The sequence below is a fragment of the Chaetomium tenue genome, assembly GCF_020726465.1.
Source record: "Chaetomium tenue strain MPI-SDFR-AT-0079 chromosome Unknown F5144scaffold_6, whole genome shotgun sequence".
Lineage (NCBI taxonomy): Eukaryota > Fungi > Ascomycota > Sordariomycetes > Sordariales > Chaetomiaceae > Chaetomium > Chaetomium tenue.
In genome coordinates this window covers 610,636-630,317 of record NW_027117334.1, presented here as the reverse complement: position 1 = coordinate 630,317, position 19,682 = coordinate 610,636, and the positions used below count along the sequence as shown (strand labels likewise).

General features: G+C 56.9%; 6 protein-coding genes across 6 annotated transcripts; 4 read left to right on the top strand and 2 right to left on the bottom strand.

Annotated features, from left to right (window-relative positions):
* Positions 1 to 165: 165 nt before the first annotated feature.
* Positions 166 to 1,563, top strand: F5144DRAFT_550357 (uncharacterized protein; the record flags this gene model as incomplete). Its single annotated transcript, XM_066787633.1, has 2 exons — positions 166 to 719; positions 954 to 1,563. 2 exons carry the CDS (start codon positions 166 to 168, stop codon positions 1,561 to 1,563), a joined length of 1,164 nt encoding a protein of 387 aa, XP_066639444.1.
* A 1,590-nt stretch (positions 1,564 to 3,153) lies between these two features.
* Positions 3,154 to 9,937, top strand: F5144DRAFT_336795 (uncharacterized protein). The gene is made up of 2 exons (XM_066784186.1): positions 3,154 to 8,942; positions 8,999 to 9,937. The coding sequence occupies exons 1-2, from the start codon at positions 3,431 to 3,433 to the stop codon at positions 9,853 to 9,855; spliced, it is 6,369 nt and encodes a 2,122-aa protein (XP_066639443.1). The 5' UTR covers positions 3,154 to 3,430; the 3' UTR covers positions 9,856 to 9,937.
* On the top strand, positions 9,831 to 10,688 carry F5144DRAFT_581242 (uncharacterized protein). Its single transcript, XM_066789427.1, has one exon. It carries the CDS (start codon positions 10,019 to 10,021, stop codon positions 10,370 to 10,372), a length of 354 nt encoding a protein of 117 aa, XP_066639442.1. The 5' UTR covers positions 9,831 to 10,018; the 3' UTR covers positions 10,373 to 10,688.
* On the top strand, positions 10,689 to 12,785 carry F5144DRAFT_581240 (uncharacterized protein). The gene is made up of 2 exons (XM_066789426.1): positions 10,689 to 11,659; positions 11,715 to 12,785. Exons 1-2 carry the CDS (start codon positions 11,081 to 11,083, stop codon positions 12,615 to 12,617), a joined length of 1,482 nt encoding a protein of 493 aa, XP_066639441.1. The 5' UTR covers positions 10,689 to 11,080; the 3' UTR covers positions 12,618 to 12,785.
* A 386-nt stretch (positions 12,786 to 13,171) lies between these two features.
* Positions 13,172 to 15,328, bottom strand: F5144DRAFT_517136 (uncharacterized protein). The gene is made up of 4 exons (XM_066786635.1): positions 14,549 to 15,328; positions 14,243 to 14,496; positions 13,641 to 14,182; positions 13,172 to 13,533 (listed from the first exon to the last, which is right to left on the bottom strand). Exons 1-4 carry the CDS (start codon positions 14,956 to 14,958, stop codon positions 13,480 to 13,482), a joined length of 1,260 nt encoding a protein of 419 aa, XP_066639440.1. The 5' UTR covers positions 14,959 to 15,328; the 3' UTR covers positions 13,172 to 13,479.
* Positions 15,329 to 16,259: 931 nt separating this feature from the next.
* F5144DRAFT_336701 (fungal-specific transcription factor domain-containing protein) lies at positions 16,260 to 18,864 on the bottom strand. Its single transcript, XM_066784183.1, has 3 exons — positions 18,819 to 18,864; positions 17,773 to 18,762; positions 16,260 to 17,723 (listed from the first exon to the last, which is right to left on the bottom strand). Exons 2-3 carry the CDS (start codon positions 18,639 to 18,641, stop codon positions 16,595 to 16,597), a joined length of 1,998 nt encoding a protein of 665 aa, XP_066639439.1. The 5' UTR covers positions 18,642 to 18,762; positions 18,819 to 18,864; the 3' UTR covers positions 16,260 to 16,594.
* Between the last annotated feature and the right edge of the window lie 818 nt (positions 18,865 to 19,682).

The window sequence follows — 19,682 nt, the reverse complement described above, 5'->3', positions numbered from 1 at the left end:
ATCTCAAGTAGCAATTGTAACAACAAACCTTTCGACATTCCCTATCGCCATCTCACCTGCCACTTTCTAACGAGGCAACAACGACTCAGGGCCTTCAACTCCTACTTACCTAGGTACCTTACACACATTTCGGCAGCGAGACTACGGAACACTGCACCTGTAAAAATGCCTATCGACCCACTTCTGTCGGACGAAAAAATTGTGGCATCTTTTACAGAGGAAGAAAAAAAGTTTTACGACTTCTACCTCGAAACCGACAGGGCCCTTTTCGATGCCGATGGCAGGCGGAAAGGTGAACGTGGGGAAATCTTCAAGCGCGTCATGGCCTTTTGGACCGATGCCGAAGTTCGTGAACGCTATTGCCACTGGCAGATGGCTTGGACTGGGAGGGAGAACGATAGAATGAGAAGGGCGATACCGCAGCCCGAACTTTTCGAGACCATCTCGGCGACGGACTTTGGAGATGGGGAGGGTAGAGGCTCCTATTGGTGGAATATGGAAATGCACAACAACCCGTCTTGTCTCCTCGGCGAGAGCGACTTTGGTGGTGCCTTGACTGGGTACGCGATGGACCCCGGTCCTGCTTACCTGTCGCCAAACTTCGAGGACGAGAACGACGCCGGCTTGGTGCATCACAGTATTCTTGGCATCAATACCAACGTCCGGGTTGAGGGCGAATTCATTGAAGGCCAAAGCACCACCCAGCCGAGCCCGCAAAGGTGCGGCAAAGAGGTGTTGGAAGACCAACAGCCACGATTTCAAAGTTATTGCACATATGATGAGAGCTTACAACAATAATTTGAGGTGCTCATAAGCCATTCAGAAGTGATTAATTGATCTCTGGTTCTATCTTTTTCTCCTCTCAGAGCTCTTGAGAGCAGGTGGCTTTATCCTAAATCTCTCCTTTGTCTCCTTAAGTTAACCCGTGGTTATCCGGATCTTTGTGGTGCCAGATGCCATGAATCCGTTTCCGGTACCTGTCCGTTTCCGGGTGTCATGACCGTTTCCGGTGCCATGACTTTCCAACAAGAGGCAGAGAACACTAGCGGAGACACAATTCGCGACACTGATGTTGAAGATGCTGATGGCCCAGGGGGATTTATTTTCGTCCAACTCGGCGCCCTCTTTGCCTACGCTGGCAAAAGGCCTTGGACCGAGTTACGAACGTCGGCGCGAAAAGAGATCGTCCGTGGGCCTTGGATCGCAAATGGGTTCGGGGTTGTGTTAGAAATCGATTCTCGGGGACGACCAGGGCCCGTGTGGGTTATTTACAACTTCCACAACGCCGATGACGATGAGGATGACGATGGGTACCACGAGGACTATGACTTGGATCCAGAGGCACGCCCCACGCCGTTCCCTTATATTGGGCGCCTTACCGAGGCGTGCGATAGAACCTTCACCGTTGCCAAGATTGCTGAGAGCCTCGCAGAGCTCAAGGACGGGTCCGCAAAGATCGACTTCCAGGTCAAGGCCGAGGTGGAGGTCCAGATTGTTCGCGTCAAGGGATGTCAGTCCTCGTCGGGCACGCGGCTCGTCCGTCAGTTCGTCAAGGCAGACTAGCTGGCATTCGGCTCAACACGGCATCCCACTCACTCCGCTTCAACATGGGCCTCGAAACGGGAGAGAGATGGGGATGCGAGCACCGCGGGCTCGAAACCGCAAACAAGGGCCATCTGATGTGAATAACCCGTCCGACTCGTAGGGTTGCGACTGGCATGGAACAGTATTAAGTAACCGTATGGTGGGACCAGGAAACACGTAGTAGATCGCCAAGGCTTCCAAGCTTCTACAAGTAGAATGCCCAAGTCCCCATTAGGTAGCCAAATAACCAGGTAGCAAAACTCAACTCAACTCAACCCGAAAAGGAAAAAACTGGATCGAGTAAACACACCCCTGAAATGACTTACGTGCTGTCCTTCGCTCACAAGTCGGATCTTTTGCTTTGGTTCATTCGGCAAGTTCATACCAGGCTCTCGAACCACACCGACCCCCACTCACACCCCATGAGTCTCCGTAGGTGAGACCCGAAGGGTTGATACGAAAACCGGTGGTTCGATCACAGATTACAACTCTGGAGTCGCCGAGTAACGGTTGAATATAAAACCTGGCCGTAGTCTCACAGTCGCTACGTTTCGGTATTGCGGGAGCCTGTTGGTGATGCGAAATACTGGGGGTTATGTAGGAACATCGTCATTGTCGCCGTCGTCACCGTCGTCGTCGGGAATGGTGTGTGTGCATGGAGACCTGCTGGGTCCAATTGGTGTTCCTGGAATGGTGTTGAAGATCGCCCTGCGTCGAAAAGGAGGGGCGAGACACGCTGGATGAACCCAATTGGTTGGTACCTGGTACGTACCTCCAGAACGACGTGCCTTTTACCCCTGAATTAGAATCTCGAACAAACTGTCCGCAAAAGGTGCAAACACTCGGGTCTCCTAAACACCGGTTTAGGGTCGTTAGAGAATGTCAAGGCACCATCTTTGACTGTATATCTGGGATGTTTTTTGGTTTCACACTCCAGCCTGGAGTTTTCCGCTGTGCACTTTCTTTCTGGCTTTGTTGCTTCCGAGTCAAGATAAACCCGATTAATCCACTGATTGATCGATTGATTGCTGCAATTGGTGAAGCGCGAAGAGGGCCGTGCGCAAACTGGTCCCTCTTTCCCCGGGCACCTTTTTGACCCCAGCGAACCAGCGACCTTTCAGCAACACCACCATCCTCCACTGTTCGCTCTTCTCACCTCAAGAGTTGCTTTGGGAGCAAAGCTCTCGGTCGCTGATGAGAGCTGAGATAAACTCGTGCTGACCCTGGCTGTGCCGTTCACTGCTTTATTCTTCTCCATTAACATATTCACTCTTTTTCTATCGCTTGGCATCCTGGGTGTCTGTCCATAACTTCTTGGCCCTTCGACTCGGCCATTCCCGATCGCTAATAATTTAAAGACGGCGTCGGCAACACGCCCGTTCTCTGCATTGCAGCTAACTGCACATTAAGCTCGCTCAGCTCTGTGTTCGACTCCCCTCGACACATGAATTCACCCGATAGCACAGTAGACGATCGATAGCGAGCCCTTTTCCCAGCGAAGAATCGCGGCCCACCTCAACCTAGCAGCCGAGCCGACCGACAGATCGCCTGCCCCTGATGAAGGTGGAAATCCCGACGATTGCAATATCGTAACACTCGTTTACCTTTCCCGCCGCCCGCCATTTGTCAGAGGCTGGTTCGGAAGACGCGCCAAACAAACGACTAGACGACCAGACGAAGAAAGGTCGGACGAACCCGACACAGCGGCGTCCAATCTCGACCAAGAGTTGGTGCTCGCAATTGTTGTCTGTTCCAGGATTAGCCTTCGAACCCGCTTGTCATACCCACGAGGGCACGATCCAATCCGATCCTACATCCGGCCGTCGATGCCGCCCGGCCGGTCACGATGCCTTGGCAACCGCTGCCCCGGGTGGCCTTCGCTGTAGCGACCTTCCCCTTCCTCGCCGTACACGCGGCCGACCTCCCGCTCGAACTCGGCGACGAATTGTACATTTTCGAAGAGACCCCAGATGGCAATTGGCTCCGAGGATACCTGGTCTCGCCGCCGAGTCTGCTGGCTGGCCTGACCAGCGTCAAGGGACAAACCCTCGAGGCCCGCGTCTTTAGCGGCATCTTCCCGCGCAGCTGTGTCGAGGTTCGGGAGGTGATGGGCGGAAATGGTGAGGTCTACGACGGCGATTTCGAAAGCGAAGATGTGTCCCAGTTGTCGCCAACACATCTCGAAGAGGGCGACTCGGCCAAGAGTGGGATAGAGGGAGCCAATGCCGAGAGAAGGAGGAGGAAGGGCTCGCCGACGAAAGGCTGGAGAGAGCACGCGGGCTTGCCGAATGGCGCCCCGGGCCGGTTATCAGTGCCTGTGAAGCGCGACCCGAATGCGCCACGCCCGCCGGCACCCGTGCCCATGCTCAAAATTGGCGACGAGACTCCGACTTCAGCCCTGGAACCACTCATTGACGAGATCGCCTCGTGCCTCCGGGAATGGCACTCAACAAATCTCCACGAGCTGCTGCTGTCTCGCCAGTACGCCAAGCTAGACACCATGTCGAATCTTATCGCCACCCTCAACTTTGCGCGACAGCAATTCCTTCACGACGTCCTGACTGACTGGGAGTACGATGCCCTCCGGGAAAAGACGGTTTGGGACCTGGTCCGCGTCAACAAGCTGTGCGGGGCCGAAGTGATTGTCCGCGACCCTCATGAGCGCGGCCGGGTGCTTACCGGAGATGACTCGGTGGTGGAGATGACAAAATTGCAGTCCATCATGAGCCTGCTTGACGAGACACCGACTCCTGTGACCGAGTTGACGGCGCTCCACCACCTGCTCGTCGATATCAAGGGCTTCGCCGGCGCATCTACCGAAGACACTACCGTGGTGCTCTACCTGGCCACCAAAACCGCCGGGGGAGTGTTAACACCCTTGTCTGAGAATTATATCGTCGAGATGCCTGCTGGTGGGCAATTAGTCCATCTGACCCGGAACATGCAAATGCGCACCCTCTTCGCAGACCTGACAGCCACCGAGATTGGGGACGTCCCCTCCATCGAATCCGATCTCTTCCTGGTCGTCAAGATCCGTGCCTCACAGCAGGTCGTGGCCACCAAGCCCAGCTCACGGTCTGGCGCCACCTCCCAGACCCCGTTCGCCAAAGAACACGCCAAGCCGCCATTGTCCGGCGGAAACAAATCAGTGCGCAGGAGTTTAATGTGGGCCGGCAAGAACACGCGTTCGGCCTTCTCGAGAGGCAACGGCAGACTCGACTCGCTGTCCGAACAACCAGAAGAAGTCGTATTGCCGCCTACGGCAGGCAGCGAGAGCAGGGATGGGCCGCCCCCGAGCACCGCCAACTCCAAGACGGGACGCTCGTCCGTGGACGGCCAGGTCACTCACACGGCCCATAGGACCGCCGGTGTTGGCGTGCTCAGGTTGAACCCTGTCATGAAGCAGGAGGAAGAGGTCGAACATATCGTGACCATCTGGGCGCCGTCTGCCAAGCACATAGCCGAGAGGCAAGATGGCGAGGATTGGGACCCGGTACTGCGTGAGATCATGGATAGCAAGACGGGTTCCTACGAGAAGTCGAGGAGAGCCGAGCGCCTGCAGGTGCACCTCCGGGCCTTCAACAATCCGGATGCGGATGCTCTGATCAAAGCGACCCCCACAGCACTGTCCAACATCTGCAAGACAAACAAGATGGGCTTTTCGGGCGCCCCCACGAAGCCGAGGTCCGATATTTACCTTACAATTGACGAGGCCATCCTCACCCGCCAGACTCTGCTATCACGATTCGGCGGGAGCCCAACAGCGCTTCCGAGCAGTTTCCACGCAAACAACCTCCAGATCACCCTCGAAGTTCGTAGGTCGAACGGCGAGCGCGTCGAGAACTGCATCCACCCTTCCTCCAACTCCGAGGCCGTCAGCACCTGGACCACCGTCGTCACCGAGCGCGGCGAGCCGTGGCGGCAATCGGTCAAGCTCGTGCTCGCACCGCAGGACGTCCACCAGGGACACGTGGTGATGCACCTCGCGGACGCGCCGAACCCACCCTTTGCGGTGGCATACATGCCTCTCTGGGACCAACAGGCATTCATTCGCGACATGGCCCACGGCCTCTTACTCTACCGGTTGGACGAGCACACGAATACCGCCCAGCCTGGCCCCCAGGGTAAGGGCGGCTATCTGAGCCTGCCATTCTCTGCCAGAGGCAAGGACGAACACCAGGCCGAAGTGACGGGGCCGCTCGCCATGGTGCGCGTCGAGACCTACCTTTGCAGCACGAGGTTCTCGCAGGACCGGGTGGTCTTGGGGCTGCTGGCTTGGAAAGACTCTTCCCGGGAGGGGATTCCCGTGCTCCTCAAGCAGTTCATATTTGTTGCTGAGATCGAGGTGGTCAAGCTGCTGAACGATGTGCTGGATGCGCTGTTTGGCATTCTCTGCGAGTACTCGGGCAACGACGACTACGAAGACCTCGTATTTACCGCGCTCGTGAGAGTGCTGGATATTGTCCACGACAGGCGTTTTAACCTGGCGCCACTGGTCGATCAGTACGCCGAAAGCAGGTTCAACTACCCCTTTGCGACCCCTTGTTTGGTCAGGTCCTTTACCCGGCTCTTGTCCAAACCCACCGAGCCCGAGACGGCGAGGAAGCTCCGGGCCACCTTCAAGGTTGCGAGGCACATCCTCAAGTTCATCACGCATGCCCGTGGCCAACAAAAGGCCAAGGAGGCGGGGATTGGGATAACAGGCTCGAACCCAGGTTTCACACGCCACCTCCGCGTCATCTTTAAGGCGCTCGATGCCATGATGCGCAGTAGCTCGCCGGTGCTTGTGGGCAGTCAGACCCTGGCCGTCCAGCACTTCCACACCTGGCTCCCAGAGCTGGCTGGCTTGCTGACGACCGAGGAAATTCTACATATTGCTATTGACTTTATGGATTCTTGCTCCAGCGTTAAGGGCAAGCTGGTGTTGTACAAGCTGGTCCTTATTATTAACTACGCCAAACTCGACATTTTTTCGCATCCGGAGCAACGTTCTGCCTTGAGCGCCAACACTGTCCGATGGATAGCACCACACTGGGGCCATGTTGACGAGGTCACGGACTTGTGGAAGGACCAAGTTCGCCTCTGCTGCTCCGTCCTCGCCAGCCAGATCGACCACCTGGGCCCCGAGATCCCGGATTACATCCCCAAGATCATCCAATCTTACCTCGTCATCCAAACCGTCCCGAAGAAACAAAAGGACCGCCTATCGCTCCTCTTTCCTACCACTTATCCCTTCCCCGCGCGCCCCATCACCAATGAAGCCGCCTTCGACGAAGCCCTCATCGAACTCTCGGCCGTCCTCTCGGCCCTCTCGAATTCCCCCGCCGGTATGCAGCTCGAGCTCGCCGAAGATGACCTACACGTCGTCGTCGAGAACTGCCTGCGCGTACACATGAGCATCCTCCAGGGCGAGACCTTCCCTGCCGACTGGCTCAGCGCCCACATCTTCCACCACAAGTCGACCATGCGTACCTTGCAATACCTGGCCGGCATTCTGCTCGACTCGTTCCTGCCGCACCCGGACGAGGCCGAGAACTTCAATACGGAGCTGTGGAAGCTCTTCTTCACCACCCTACTGAGCCTGGTTGGCAGCCCGTCGCTCGCGCTCGAGACCTTCCCGGAGCAGAAGCGCCGCGCCGTGTGGAAGATCGCCGGGGACGTGCGCGAGCACGGCGCCGACCTGCTGCGGAGGACCTGGGAGGCCATAGGATGGGACACCACCCTCGAGGAGCGCGCGCGCTACAGCCTGGCCAAGATGGGCGGCTACCAGGTGCAGTACGTGCCGACGCTGGTCGGGCCCATCGTCGAGCTGTGCCTGAGCGTCCATGAGGGATTGCGCCGCATGGCTGTTGAGGTGCTGCAGACCATGATTGTCAGCGAGTGGACCCTTAGTGAGGATCTGTCGGTCATTCAGACGGAGATGATTGACTGTCTGGATGTGTACTTCAAATCGAAGCCGCTGACGGAGAGCATTCTGCAGAAGTTGTTTGTGGGAGAGCTGTTGGAGCGGTTTGAGCCGCTCGCGAGGGGGAAGGATGAGGCGCTTTTTGGGGCGCTGAGGGATCTGACGGATACGGTGGACGTGTTCTTGGACTTGTTGGTTGCGGTGCACAGTGGCGATGGGTCCGGCGAGGCCTCGCATCTGATCCACCGGCTACGGCTGATGGAGTTCCTGCGCGATATGCAAAAGGAGGAGATCTTCATCCGCTATGTCCACCAGCTGGCCAACCTCCAGGCGGATGCTAGGAACCACGCCGAGGCTGGTTTGGCCCTGCGGTTGCATGCCGACGTGTACGACTGGGACCCCCTGAAGACGACCCCCGCTCTGCAAGACCCCGAGTTCCCTGCTCAGACCCACTTTGAGCGCAAGGAGCGCATCTACTTCGACATGATCAAGCATTTCGAAGACGGCGAGGCCTGGAGCAGCGCCCTGGCCGCGTACAAGGAGCTGCAGGCTCAGTACGAGACGAACACGTTCGACTTCGCCAAGCTCGCCCGCACCGAGCGCGCCATCGCGACCATCTACGAGACGATCGCCAAGAGCGACAAGCTCGTGCCCAAGTACTTCAAGGTCATGTTCAAGGGCCTCGGCTTCCCGGCCAGCGTGCGCGAGAAGGAGTTCGTCTTCGAAGGCTCCCCCGCCGAGCGCACCTCCAGCTTCACCGACCGCATGCAGGAGATGTACCCGTCGGCGCGCATCGTCACGAACGAGCACATCGACGACGTCGAGGGCCAGTTCCTCGTCATCTCGACGCTGAGCCCGCACCGCGACCTCGGCCACCACGTCTTCCAACGCGCCCGCGTGCCGCAGATCATCCGAGACTATCTCATCTCGGCCCATCCGGAGGCGTTCTCTGTTACCAGCAAGCGGAACACCAGCGGCCCCGTGGCGGAGCACTCCATCGAGAAGATCGTTTATACCACGGCGGAGCCGTTCCCGACGATCCTAAGGCGGAGCGAGATTGTGGCCGTGCAGGAGGTGCGGCTGTCGGCGAAGGAGACGGCGCTGGAGAGGATTGTGCGGAAGACGGCGGATATGTCGGCGCTGGAGAAGAAGGTGGCGGATGGCGAGGGCGGGGACGAGAGCGCGCAGCTGCTGGTAGATGCTGTTAGCATCAGTGTGAATCGCAACTCGGAGAGCAGCGTGGTGGCCTATCGCGAGCTCATACCCGACATGTCGCGGACGGCGTCGCCGAGGGATTTCGATGCCGAGCTCGGGGCGCCCGAGTTCGACCCGCAGGAGAATGCCATCAAGATGGCGCTGGTCGACCACGCGATCATGCTCAAGAGGTGCCTGGCGACGTTCACGAAGAGCGGGAACGAGATCCTCACGCGACATGTGGAGGATCTGCAGCGGTGTAAGCTCCCATTGAGCCATTCATGCAGTCGCGGTTACTAACAGATAGATATGCAGTCTTCGAATCAACCTACGCACCCGAGATCTCAATCTTCACCCCCGTCCAGCCCGTCCGCGAGACCACCACTCCGTCTCCCACATGGCCCCGCTCGCCCGCCACCGCGCTCGGTAACACTCCTCACCACGCCGCCACCAAATCCACTTCAACCGTCCCCAACGGCGCCGTAACAGAAGAAGCAACCCTTGTCCAACCCGTACCCCTGCAAAAAGGCCGCGGGCCCCGCCTTAGCTTCCTCGGCGGCCGCAAGAAGGACCAGCAGCCCCCGCGGGACGTCAACGGCGACCAACACCAAGCCGCCATCCAAGAAGAACCCGAGCACGCCTCATCATCCGCAGCCAAGAGCACCACCTCCTCGACCAAAGAAGCCCCGACCAACAACCGCCGCTCCTTCTTCCGCACCCTCCCGCAAGTATCCGCCAGCGAGGCCGGAAGGGCATCGTCGAGGGAACGCGGCGGCGGCGGGCACACCAACGGCACCGGCGCCGGGCCGTACTACGCGCGCTCGCAGCCGTCGCAGTCCCACCTCCCCGACCTGAGTCCCGGCGGCTCGGAGGTGTTTTCGTCGTCTTCGCCTGCCACTGTCAACGGCGGTGGTGGTGTGTTTGGTGGCGGCGAGAAGGGCGCGTACCACGCGCACGTGTATGAGGCGACGGCGCCGCCGCCACAGGGGGGGCATGGGTCGTCGTCGTCCCCTGGGGCGGGGCCGCCGCCGTCGCAGGGGGGGCATTCGTCGATTATGGGGCTGGGGCATGGGGTGGGCAGTGTGAGGAAGAGGTTGAGTATACTGAGGTTGGGGAAGAAGAGTAGTCGGGAGAGGGGGGGCGGTGGGTTGGGGGGGGTGGATGAGGAGTGAGTGAGTCCACATCTTGTCTATCTTGGGAGGTGTTGGGAGGGTGGGCCTGGGTGTGGGGACGGATGGTGCCCGGCTGTAGAGCCGCACTCCCCATTGACGAACACACAGGTGTGGTTGGTGATGCATTTCCTTTGTGGATGTTCTAATATCTTCTCGGGTTGCCATGCAATCTGTTGCCGTTTTTCCCCCTTTCTTTCATTCTAGTTTTCTGTTTCGGCTCTGGATATACCAGTTCCATATACCCTTGTACACATGGAGGGATAAGGTAGTAGGCAGGATGGGTGGGTCGATGGGTGGGTGGTTGGACGGACCCGTGCTGCTGTCAGCATTTTATTTTGTTGTATTCACGCCTGCACTTGCTCTCAGGTGTTCTGTGGCCTTGTGTTACATACCCCCTTGGCTGGCTTCGGGATCGTGGAGGGCCTGGTACAGACTTGCCAGCTTTTTTTCTGTTCTGTTCGTTTCGGCCTGCTTGTTTTTGTTCTCGCTGTATACACACGCGGTTTCCTTCTCATAATTCCCTTGCATTGTATCTGTTTTTGTTTTGTTCTGTCTAATAACTTTATCGGGAGCCATGGTTGCTTGCCGAGTCCATCCGCTGGGTCATGTATATTTTGTTTTGTATGTACAGTACATCGGGAAAATAGCTAAGTCTTATACTTGGGGGTCATGGGGGTTAAGATAGAGGTGTGCTGGGTGGGCTTCGGAGGTTGTTGGCTCGAAGCTGGTAGAACACGGTGGAATATGGGAAATGGAACTTCGATGTAATAAAATTCGATCAGGTTGATATCATGAAGATGCATGTATATCCTCTGGGTTTGCCCGTGACGGGATCGGCCTACAATGTCTGTCTCCTTGAGTGATATGGCCTCGACTCAGTGATCAGCATGGGTTAGGTTGTGTCCTGTCCCGTGACAATGATGGGCAGCCTGGCAGGCAAGAGCCTCTTCTTGACCAAAACGGGGTCATGTGATGGTGCCTTGGTATCTATCAGAGTCGATAGATTGTCCGTGGCGAATGAAGGTCACGGATCAGCCTGCGCTTTGATCTCCTCGAGGTTGCCTTCATAAACACGACGCCAGGCAGAGAAAACCTTTCTTCTTCCACACTCTTACATCTACTCACCATTTGAGCATACCTCCCAATACCTTCTCGTTCTCATTCTTCCACCCATATAAGGGGCAGCAATTAACAGAACAACTCTATTTTTCCTTTCTCTATCAAGATGGCGTGCGCACCAATCCGGCCGCGGTCCCGGCTCTTGTTGCTGGTTGTCGCCCTCCTGTTCTTCCGCGTCTTGTTGCTGAACATCTCGCTCCTCTTGCGGCATGCATCCTTCGGCAGCCGGGAAAGGTCGACACCACAGCCCAGCTACGATGAATTACCGCCCCAGATCAGAGATTGGGAAGTCGCGGGTTGGGAACCGGCGGGTGCCGTATACCGGGAGAAGATGTACAAGCCTGAACCCGCCGGGCCTTCCGGTTTCCCTGTCCCCGATCCATTCCCTCTGTTGTCCGAGAACCCGCCCCCGGCACCGGGCATTCTTCGCGCGCCAAAGGTAAACCGCCCACCGCAACAGCACTGCCCAGAACAGACGCCATTGTTCGTCGGCTTTACTCGCAACTGGCCACTGCTGCTCCAATGCGTCGTGAGCTACATCGCGGCAGGCTGGCCGGCAGAGGACATCATCGTCGTGGAGAACACAGGCGTGATGCACGCTAATCGGGACGGCAAACTGACGCTGCAAAACCCGTTTTATCTCAACCACACCCAACTTTCGATGCTTGGTGTGAACGTCATCACTGTATGTCCATTACTCTTTTCCCCTTCCATAACACACACACTAACCCATCCCCCAGACACCCACCCTACTTACCTTCTCACAACTTCAAAACTTCTACCTCTGGACCGCCCTCACCAACAACCACCCCTACTTCTTCTGGACGCACCAAGACGTCCTCGTCTTCTCCTTCGAAAAAGACAACAACAAGAAATCCCCGTCCCCGTCCCCCACCACGGACCGCAGCACCACCACAACTGGCAGCAGCGGCACCGCCCGCCCATCCTCCCTCTACGCCAACGCGCTCAGCACGCTCCGTCACCTGACCACCAACCCGGCGCACGTGCGCAACGTCAAGCCCTGGGCGCACCACTTCTTCGCGTACGACCACCTGACGCTGGTCAACCGCGACGTGGTGCTGGACGTGCTCGGCGGCTGGGACGCGCACATCCCCTTCTACGCGTCCGACTGCGACGCCTACCTGCGCGCGCGCTGGGCCGGGCTGGCGCAGACGGAGAGCGAGATTGGGATTGTCTTGGATGTGGGGAGCGTGATGGCGGATTTGGGGGCGTTGTTGCGGGTGCCGGGTTGTGTGGGGAGGTTGTTGGAGGCGGATGGGAGGGGGAATGAGGGTGTGGAGGGGTGGGGGCCGGAGGGGGAGGGGGAGACGTATGTGGAGAGTTGGGAAAGGTTGGTGGGGTTGGGGGAGAAGATGCAGGAGGAGAAGTATGTGGGTGGGGGGAATGGGTTGAGGAATCAGTGGCAGGCGGAGCAGAGGGGGGGGAAGGGGGAGCCGTTTTATAGGGATGCGGATGGGTTTGAGATTGGGGTGCAGATGATGATTGAGACGGGGCGGAATGTGTTTGCGGAGAAATGGGGGCATCGCGGGTGTGATGTTGGGCGGATGGGAGTGGTTCCCGAGGATGCGTGGCGGTTGGAGAGGGATTGGGAGGAGGACGAGGAGGATACGGGGTCGTGGTGATTTTGGATAAGATATTGTTGGGTTTGTTTGGATTTGGAGGTGTGATATGAGTCGTAATACTAATAACGAACATGGGGAGCATTGATGGAATTTGATGCCAGATTGTACACCGCGACCATAGATAGATGGTATCAATATCAGATTGACATTTGAAACAAGGAACTGCTGTCAAACACAACTGCAGAGTGGCCGAGGTATTGCTTGCTGTATCTGCGCAAATGCGCAAACATCGCCGGCAGCTGACAACTGACAACACCTGGATAGATCCAGGCCCTCCATGCCCCCAAGTAAGTCATTACTGCGATGGCACGCTGCGCAAGCACGACATCGCCGGTAGGATTGATGCACTCGGCTTCGGCTGCCATGCACAGCATGCATATCCCGCTGCAAGCTGGGCCAGTAGGGTACGGCAGTCTCACCGATCCCTGGAGATGTGTGGTTGGTTGGAAGATTTATTCGGATGAAAGAACAGAGTTGTTGCGAATTGGATAGTGGCTTGTGGGGATGGAACAGTTGGGGAACTAATGGGTGGAAAATGAAGAGAAGATTAGAATGTTGACAATGGAGTAAGATACAATAATGTCCCATGCCTGCACCCATGACGACCCTTTACTTGCAAGTGATCAAGATTATGGCAATGGTAAACAAAAGACTGTCTGTGACCAAAAGCTTATTTTTGGTGTCTTCGAAAACAACTTCTTTAAACCACCATGTCCTTCCAAAGTTCCAAAGTGTCAATCTTTGTGCCCCCGTCCCAATCCCCAGCAGACCTGACCAACCGGACTTACAAGAAACCACAAAGGAAACAGGCCCAAGAGCCATCAAAGAGTGTACAACCCATTCCTACCTCTACAACCTAAACCTACATTCCAAGCCCACAACCAAATCCCACAACCACCAAACAGCCAACCCCCCCCCCCCCCCCCACCTTTCACTCACTCACTTTCACTCCACCCCCACCCCAAACTCAAACCCCCCCATCCCAACCCCAACCCCAACCCCCATCCCAAACGCCCCCTCCCCATTCGACGACGACGTAAAATACGCCGAGTCCATGCTGAAGCTATCACCACCACACCCATACTCCAGCCCCCCCGACAGCACCTCGTCGACCATGCCAAACTGCAGCTCATTACACAGCTCATTGTACAGCGGGTCCTCGCGCAGCCCCTCCAGCAGCTGCTGCGCGGCTTTGCCTGAGTCCGGGGGAGGTGGGGGGGAGGATGATTCTCTGGTGCTGGTGTGGCTATTTCCGTTGGTGGTGGTGGTGGGGGTGGCAAGGGGGTGGTGGTGGTGCACGGAGGTGGCCGCCATGCCGACGGCAGAGGAGGAGGCTTCTTCCTGGAATTGGAAGGTGCGCAGCATGGTGGTCTCGACGTCGCGGATGATTTCGGCGGTTTTTTGGTTGGCTTTTTCCTGGATGTCCTCGAACAGCTTGTTGACGTATTGTTCCATGGCGGAGCGCACCACGCGTGGCAGCTCCCGCCGGATGTACTCGCGGCATTCGTCCAGGTTTTGGAATCGGCTCTTGGCGGACTTGGAGGAGTCGTTTTCGGAGTCGTAGTCTATGGCGAGGTTAGTTTTGGTGTGGTGGGAGGTGGATCGAGGGATGGAGGGTGGCATACATGGTGATGGGACCTTCTCGCCGGGGAAGATCACCCGGTACATCTCTTTCCATTTATCCTCTTCTGAGGAATGGGCCTTGGCCCTGGTGCGGAGCTGCTTCTCCTGCTCCTCGGTGATAGCGTCTGACGACTTCTCTCGCAGCTTGCAAGGGACGTCAGCGCGTTGGTGGTTCTTGAGCAGCTCGGGCTTGTCAAAGTGATCAAAGCACCGAGGGCAAAAGTTTTTGAACGAGTGGCGGCGGTAAACGTGTTCCCTGAGCACAAGTCAGTAGCAATCCACAAAACACGCACACATAATAAACTCACTTGACACGATGAACATCCTCCCACCCCGGCCCACAGCAGGTCTTGGTCTTCTTGTACTTGGCCGGATCATGCTTGCAAAAAGGGCACGCAAACGTCTTCTCGTTCGGCTCTTTAGGATTCACCTTCTTCTTCTTGGCCTTGTCTCCACCCGCCGCACCTGGGCCACTCTCATCGACATCATCCTCCCGACCTCTCTTCACCCTCCGTCTGGGGCCCGCCACCGCCGAGACGGCGGCGGCGGATGCAGAAGAAACTGGATTATCAAGACATCTATCTAAAGACGTTTGAAAGAAAGCCATAGATCTATCCACGATTTCCTTCTTTTTGCGGCTCAGGAAGCTTTCACGGTTGGACGTGGTAGCCGAGTGGTGTGGCGGTGGTGGCGGGGTGCCTGAGCTGCGGGATGCCATGGACCAACTGGGCTGAACCGGAAAGGGGAGGGGTTCGATCCGGGGGGGGGTTGGTCAGAGGGGAGGCCCTTGACCTTGAGACATGAGACCCAGGGTGTTGAGATGGTAGTGACTGCGGGCTTTGGGCAGAGGCTTTGTTGTTGGTGCGGTACCGCGGAGAGAACTGGCTGGGCGTTGGATGGGGTAGGTGAATCGAGGTGGGGGCACAATGAGAAGGCTGCGAGGACGCGAGCGTTTCCGGGAAGGGGTGGAGATGGCCGAAGGCGGAGGTGAGGTGCTAGTAAGATAAGAGAAGTAAACGGGAAGCGAGAACACGGGTGAAGCAATGACCTTGCTGGAGAAGGAGAAAGGTCAGGGAGAAACCACCATTCGGCGGATCTTAGTTTCATGAAAGGGCTATATACCTAGCTATTCCTGTTTGCGCAAATGCGGAGATCAAGCTCAGCGGACGTCTCGGGGCCTCGGTGACACACTCGTCCTCAGGATCCCCGAGTGACCACAGCCATTCTCCAATAGCCGATCCCCGCGCCGGGGCGCATGCGTCGGGACGGTTGAGCACACCAGCTCGGGAAAGCATTGGCCGGCTGTACCGATGACACGCAGCACAGAGCCCAAGAGGGGAAAGCACGGGGGTCACTGCCTTGGCCGTATGCAATCACGGTGGCATTGCGCGAGATGCTAGCGCGAGATGCAAGTGCTCAATTGCGGGATCATCGTTCGCAGCTCGGTACATTAGTCCCGCAGATAAGGCTGAGAGCGGGGAAAAGGAGGCGAGGTGCTGCCAATTCGGCAGAGAAAGCCAGGATGGGGACGTCCCGAGCCATCGTGTTGTTGTTTCAAGCTGGTCCGCTGATGACTCGCATGCTTAGCGTATGCCCGGTAATCGGATGATTGGCGTGACGTCGGTTCTGGGGAACAGTAGGAATCGGGTTCGGCCAGAAAGACCGGAGGCTTCGGCGATGCCATCTAACAAACAACAACCGGGTCCTGCATATACCAACCAAGGCAGACACGGCGCCACAATATGTGACTCCCATGAGCCCCTTGTGATTGACCGAAAATGCAAATGACAAGCAGCTCAATCGCGAAGTCTAAAGATTTGGCCAGAAGTTAAGCACCGTTGTTACTCCTGTACCGGGTTCCTGAAACCACAGCCTCGCCTCCGGACCATATGGGTTGGACGTGCATTGGGAACACCAGAAACTCACTCGTCCTAGGTTTCCGAATGCTCAATGGCGAAATTCGACGATGTGGTCGTTGGGGCGGGACCTGTCTGGCGATGGGCGGAGGATAAAAGACCCTATTACCAGCTGGGTTTCCACGATGCAGAACACCGCCAGCAGCTTAATATCGCCAGACCAAGAAAGTGAAGAGCAAAACACACGGGACTTGTACGGTCTTTACCACCACACCTGGACAACCCCACACAATGTCGCAAGGGCTCGATAAGACGCTCCAGCTTTCGGGAGAAGAGTAAGACGGCCGGCTTCCGGGACGAGATGTCCGGTGACTAACGCGGGTATAGGCAACCGTCGACAGGCACGTCATACTCGCTTGAGAGATACCTGAACAGCGACGGGGGGCTCGCGGAACGGTTGCTAGGAGGGCCCGGCGTGGACAACATCGTGAGCAGGACTCAAACGGTTGGGTGCAAGGTGGATGTTCTCGCGGATAGGACGGCGCAGCAGCCCCAAGGCTCCAGTTGACGAATGGTAATTAAATACATTACAAGGGGTTGTATGTTGTGTTTTGGGGCATGCCGGCGGCAAGCAGGGAGTTTAGGGTTTGGGAGCGATAGGGAGGTCGCCATTCTCAAAGGCGGAAATCGGGCCAAAGGCCTGAGAAGTAGAGTTAGTTTTATATCCAAAGCAAATGCAACGTCACCCACCGCGGAATCGAAATCCAGCCAGTCTGTAGTCTTCCATTTGTCCCATAATCGCGTAACAAGGGCGGGAGCGGGGCTGGCGGGTGTGCCATTGTTGACGGGCTGGTCGCCAGCAGCTTCGCGGGCAATGTCGGCTTCCCAATGAGCACGGAGTGCATCCTCGAGTAGCTGCTCGTCGAGGGCGTCGAGGTCGCCGCCACGGGTCTCATTGGTCTGCTCGTTGCTCGGGGCCCTATCTTGGGAGAGTTGCCGGGCCACTTCTTCCTGGAGCTCCTCGAGAATGACGGCCCATCTCCGTGCAGGTGAGTATTGGTTAGTCCCCTGGACAAGCGCTTTAACGGCTTTGTTGGCAAGCTCGGCCAACTTGGCATCCGTTTCAGGTCTGTAGTTGGGGTGGGTTCTGCTACCGGACGCCCTCTGACGGTCCCGAACGTACGGGACGAGGAACAGGATTGAAGCGGCGATATAGGTCAGGTGGTGAGGGTGGAGGAGGGTGTGGAAATGACTTTTATCTCGCTCCGCCTGCTCGCGGGCAAGATTGACGGCGATGGTGAGCGTGGCACGGGCGGCCTCGATGCAAGTTCGGATCGCAAAATCGGTAGTTTGCTGCTTCTCGCGGTCTGTGGGGTATGCCGTCGTCAAAAATGGCCGGTAGACCAACATCTGCGCGTGGAAGTGGGCCAACTGCATCAAGTTCTGCTGGCAACGCCAAGTGAAATGGAGGAGTGAGGGTTTGACGGCTGCCATGAGGGGCGGTAGCTGCGCTCGCAACTCGTCGACGGCCTTCCCCAGGCGCAGTGCAGATTCAAGCCTCTCGGCTTCCGGGACGTCATCAAGCGTGTACACCTGGCGTTTTATTTTCTCGACAAGTTTGCCCAGCCTAACATCGGTCAGCAAACTACAAAACGTGCGGGATGCTAAGCGCGTACTTGGCCTGTTCAAGCAACGCTTCCATATAGCAGTCATTTTTGTGTGGGCGAAGAGGGCCGGCCTGTCCCATGTCCTCGTCGTTCACACAGTCTGGAAGTGCCTGGTCCGTCATGTCGATGCTGAGGTGTGGGGGTTGGCCGGTTATCGCGGCTATGTGCTTGTCGATGATATAAGCCGACCAGAAGGTTCGTCTCTCGCACTGGATCTTTGCGTATTCCGGATGTACAACAATCTCGGGACCAAGACCTCGATTTCTGCCTCGTCGTCGGTGCAAACCAAGGCAGGTGAGCATCTGGATGGCGTTGCCAAAGACGTAACAGGCTTGGCTGAGCCGACAGGTACAGAGGAGATAGAGCGTTTGGAGAAGGCGAGCCTGCACAGATTCGAGCTTAGGCGGGCCCGGTTCGCTGCCAGTCAAGTCGAACGTGATGAGGAACAAGTTGTCGCCGTTGTTGACGGTCCAGAGCCAATTTTGACTGATCTCCTTTCTCGCAAGTCGCCAGCGCCTGTAGTTGAACATGGTCCCGAGGGCCATGGTCATCAGCGCGACGGCAGCCTTCGCTTGGCCGATGTGAGACTCCAGTGGCACCTCCTCCACCCAATTTCGGTACACCGTGTCTTGCCACAGCCTCGCAGAGGGACGGTGGAGGAAGTGAAAGGTTTCGGTCCAGCCAATTGCGAAATTGTCCTGCATTCGACGCCACACCGCTGGCGTCTCGGGGAATTTGTGAGGCTCGGAAGGGTTGATAGGCATATCGCCAGAGAGTAGAACGAGCTGGTCGGTGACAACGGGCTGGTTGGACATTCCGAGAGACTGGGCAACGGCAATCTTTCGCCAGGCCCTGTGGAGAAAGAGGAGAGGGGGCATTTCCTCTCCGGCATACCTGGCGGAGAACTAAAGAGGAGTGACAGCCGGGTCGTTCTGGCCTGGAGATGTATCTTCTGACGCCTGGCGGTTTAGCGCTTCGAGGGCTAGCCGACGCTCGCGCCTGGAACCGGGTCAGCTCGCCAAGTCACAAGTATCACCAAGAGAGTGGAGACTCACTTCCAGGCATTGTCCCGCAACTGTTGGGCGCATATGTCCATCCCAAGGTACACTGCCCATCCCAAGGTACACTGTCCATCCCAAGGTATGCTGTCCGTCCCGAGATATTCTGTCCGTCCCGCGATATTCTGTCCGTCCCGCGATATTCTGTCCATCCCAAAATATTCTGTCTGTCCCAAGATATTTGCCGATCCCGGTCCTTCTTAGCCAAATATTACTCCCCAAAGTATAGCGCAGTTGGTTTATCTTGTAGTTGGTCCATCTTCTGGTCCTTCTTGCGAAGCTCTTCCTTTAACCGCTCAATTTCGCCCGAAGCCTCCTTCGCCTTTGGTTTTCTGGGCTTCCTGGGCTTCAGCCGCTGCCACCCCATCACCTCGGGACCGGCAAGGCAGCGCAGTCGCACAGTACCGCCCCCATCGGCCGGGTGGAGAACCCGGCATCTTGCGCGGAAGTGGCATGCAGTGCTTTCTACTTGGGGGAAGCTTTGCCCTACACAGTAGGCTGGGAGTTGAGGTCGAAGTCAAGCGCAAAGGGCATTACGTCATATTTCTCGATTTACCCCATGTCAACCCCTCCTTAATCAGCTCCGTCCCTCTGGCCAAAAAAAGCCGAACTCCAAATGGAGAAAGAAAGTAAGAAAGAAAAAGAGAAAGTAAAAAGAAAACGAGAAAAAAATAGAGGTAAAGGAAACCGAACAAAACTAATCAAATAAAAGAAACCGAGTAAAGTAAAAAGTAGACTTCGATCTTCCGAATGTTTTCTTTTCGTTCCTCGAGTCAAAGGTTTCGTTGGTGCCCACACTTGGAGTTCGTCTCTATTTGTCCACTGGGCGACCTCAGCCGAGCACATGCGGGGCAGACAAGC

Excerpts from the sequence above, each read along its gene's own strand:
- F5144DRAFT_336795 (XM_066784186.1), top strand. The coding sequence starts at position 3,431 with ATGCCTTGGCAACCGCTGCCCCGGGTGGCCTTCGCTGTAGCGACCTTC. Across the intron at positions 8,943-8,998 it reads TGTGGAGGATCTGCAGCGGT|TCTTCGAATCAACCTACGCA; the intron begins GTAAGCTCCCAT and ends ATAGATATGCAG.
- F5144DRAFT_581242 (XM_066789427.1), top strand. The coding sequence starts at position 10,019 with ATGCAATCTGTTGCCGTTTTTCCCCCTTTCTTTCATTCTAGTTTTCTG.
- F5144DRAFT_581240 (XM_066789426.1), top strand. The coding sequence starts at position 11,081 with ATGGCGTGCGCACCAATCCGGCCGCGGTCCCGGCTCTTGTTGCTGGTT. Across the intron at positions 11,660-11,714 it reads TTGGTGTGAACGTCATCACT|ACACCCACCCTACTTACCTT; the intron begins GTATGTCCATTA and ends CCCATCCCCCAG.
- F5144DRAFT_517136 (XM_066786635.1), bottom strand. The coding sequence starts at position 14,958 with ATGGCATCCCGCAGCTCAGGCACCCCGCCACCACCGCCACACCACTCG. Across the intron at positions 14,497-14,548 it reads GAGGATGTTCATCGTGTCAA|GGAACACGTTTACCGCCGCC; the intron begins GTGAGTTTATTA and ends ACTTGTGCTCAG. Across the intron at positions 13,534-13,640 it reads ATTTTACGTCGTCGTCGAAT|GGGGGGGTTGGCTGTTTGGT; the intron begins GGGGAGGGGGCG and ends GTGGGGGGGGGG.
- F5144DRAFT_336701 (XM_066784183.1), bottom strand. The coding sequence starts at position 18,641 with ATGCCCCCTCTCCTCTTTCTCCACAGGGCCTGGCGAAAGATTGCCGTT. Across the intron at positions 17,724-17,772 it reads GCGTTGCTTGAACAGGCCAA|GCTGGGCAAACTTGTCGAGA; the intron begins GTACGCGCTTAG and ends GACCGATGTTAG.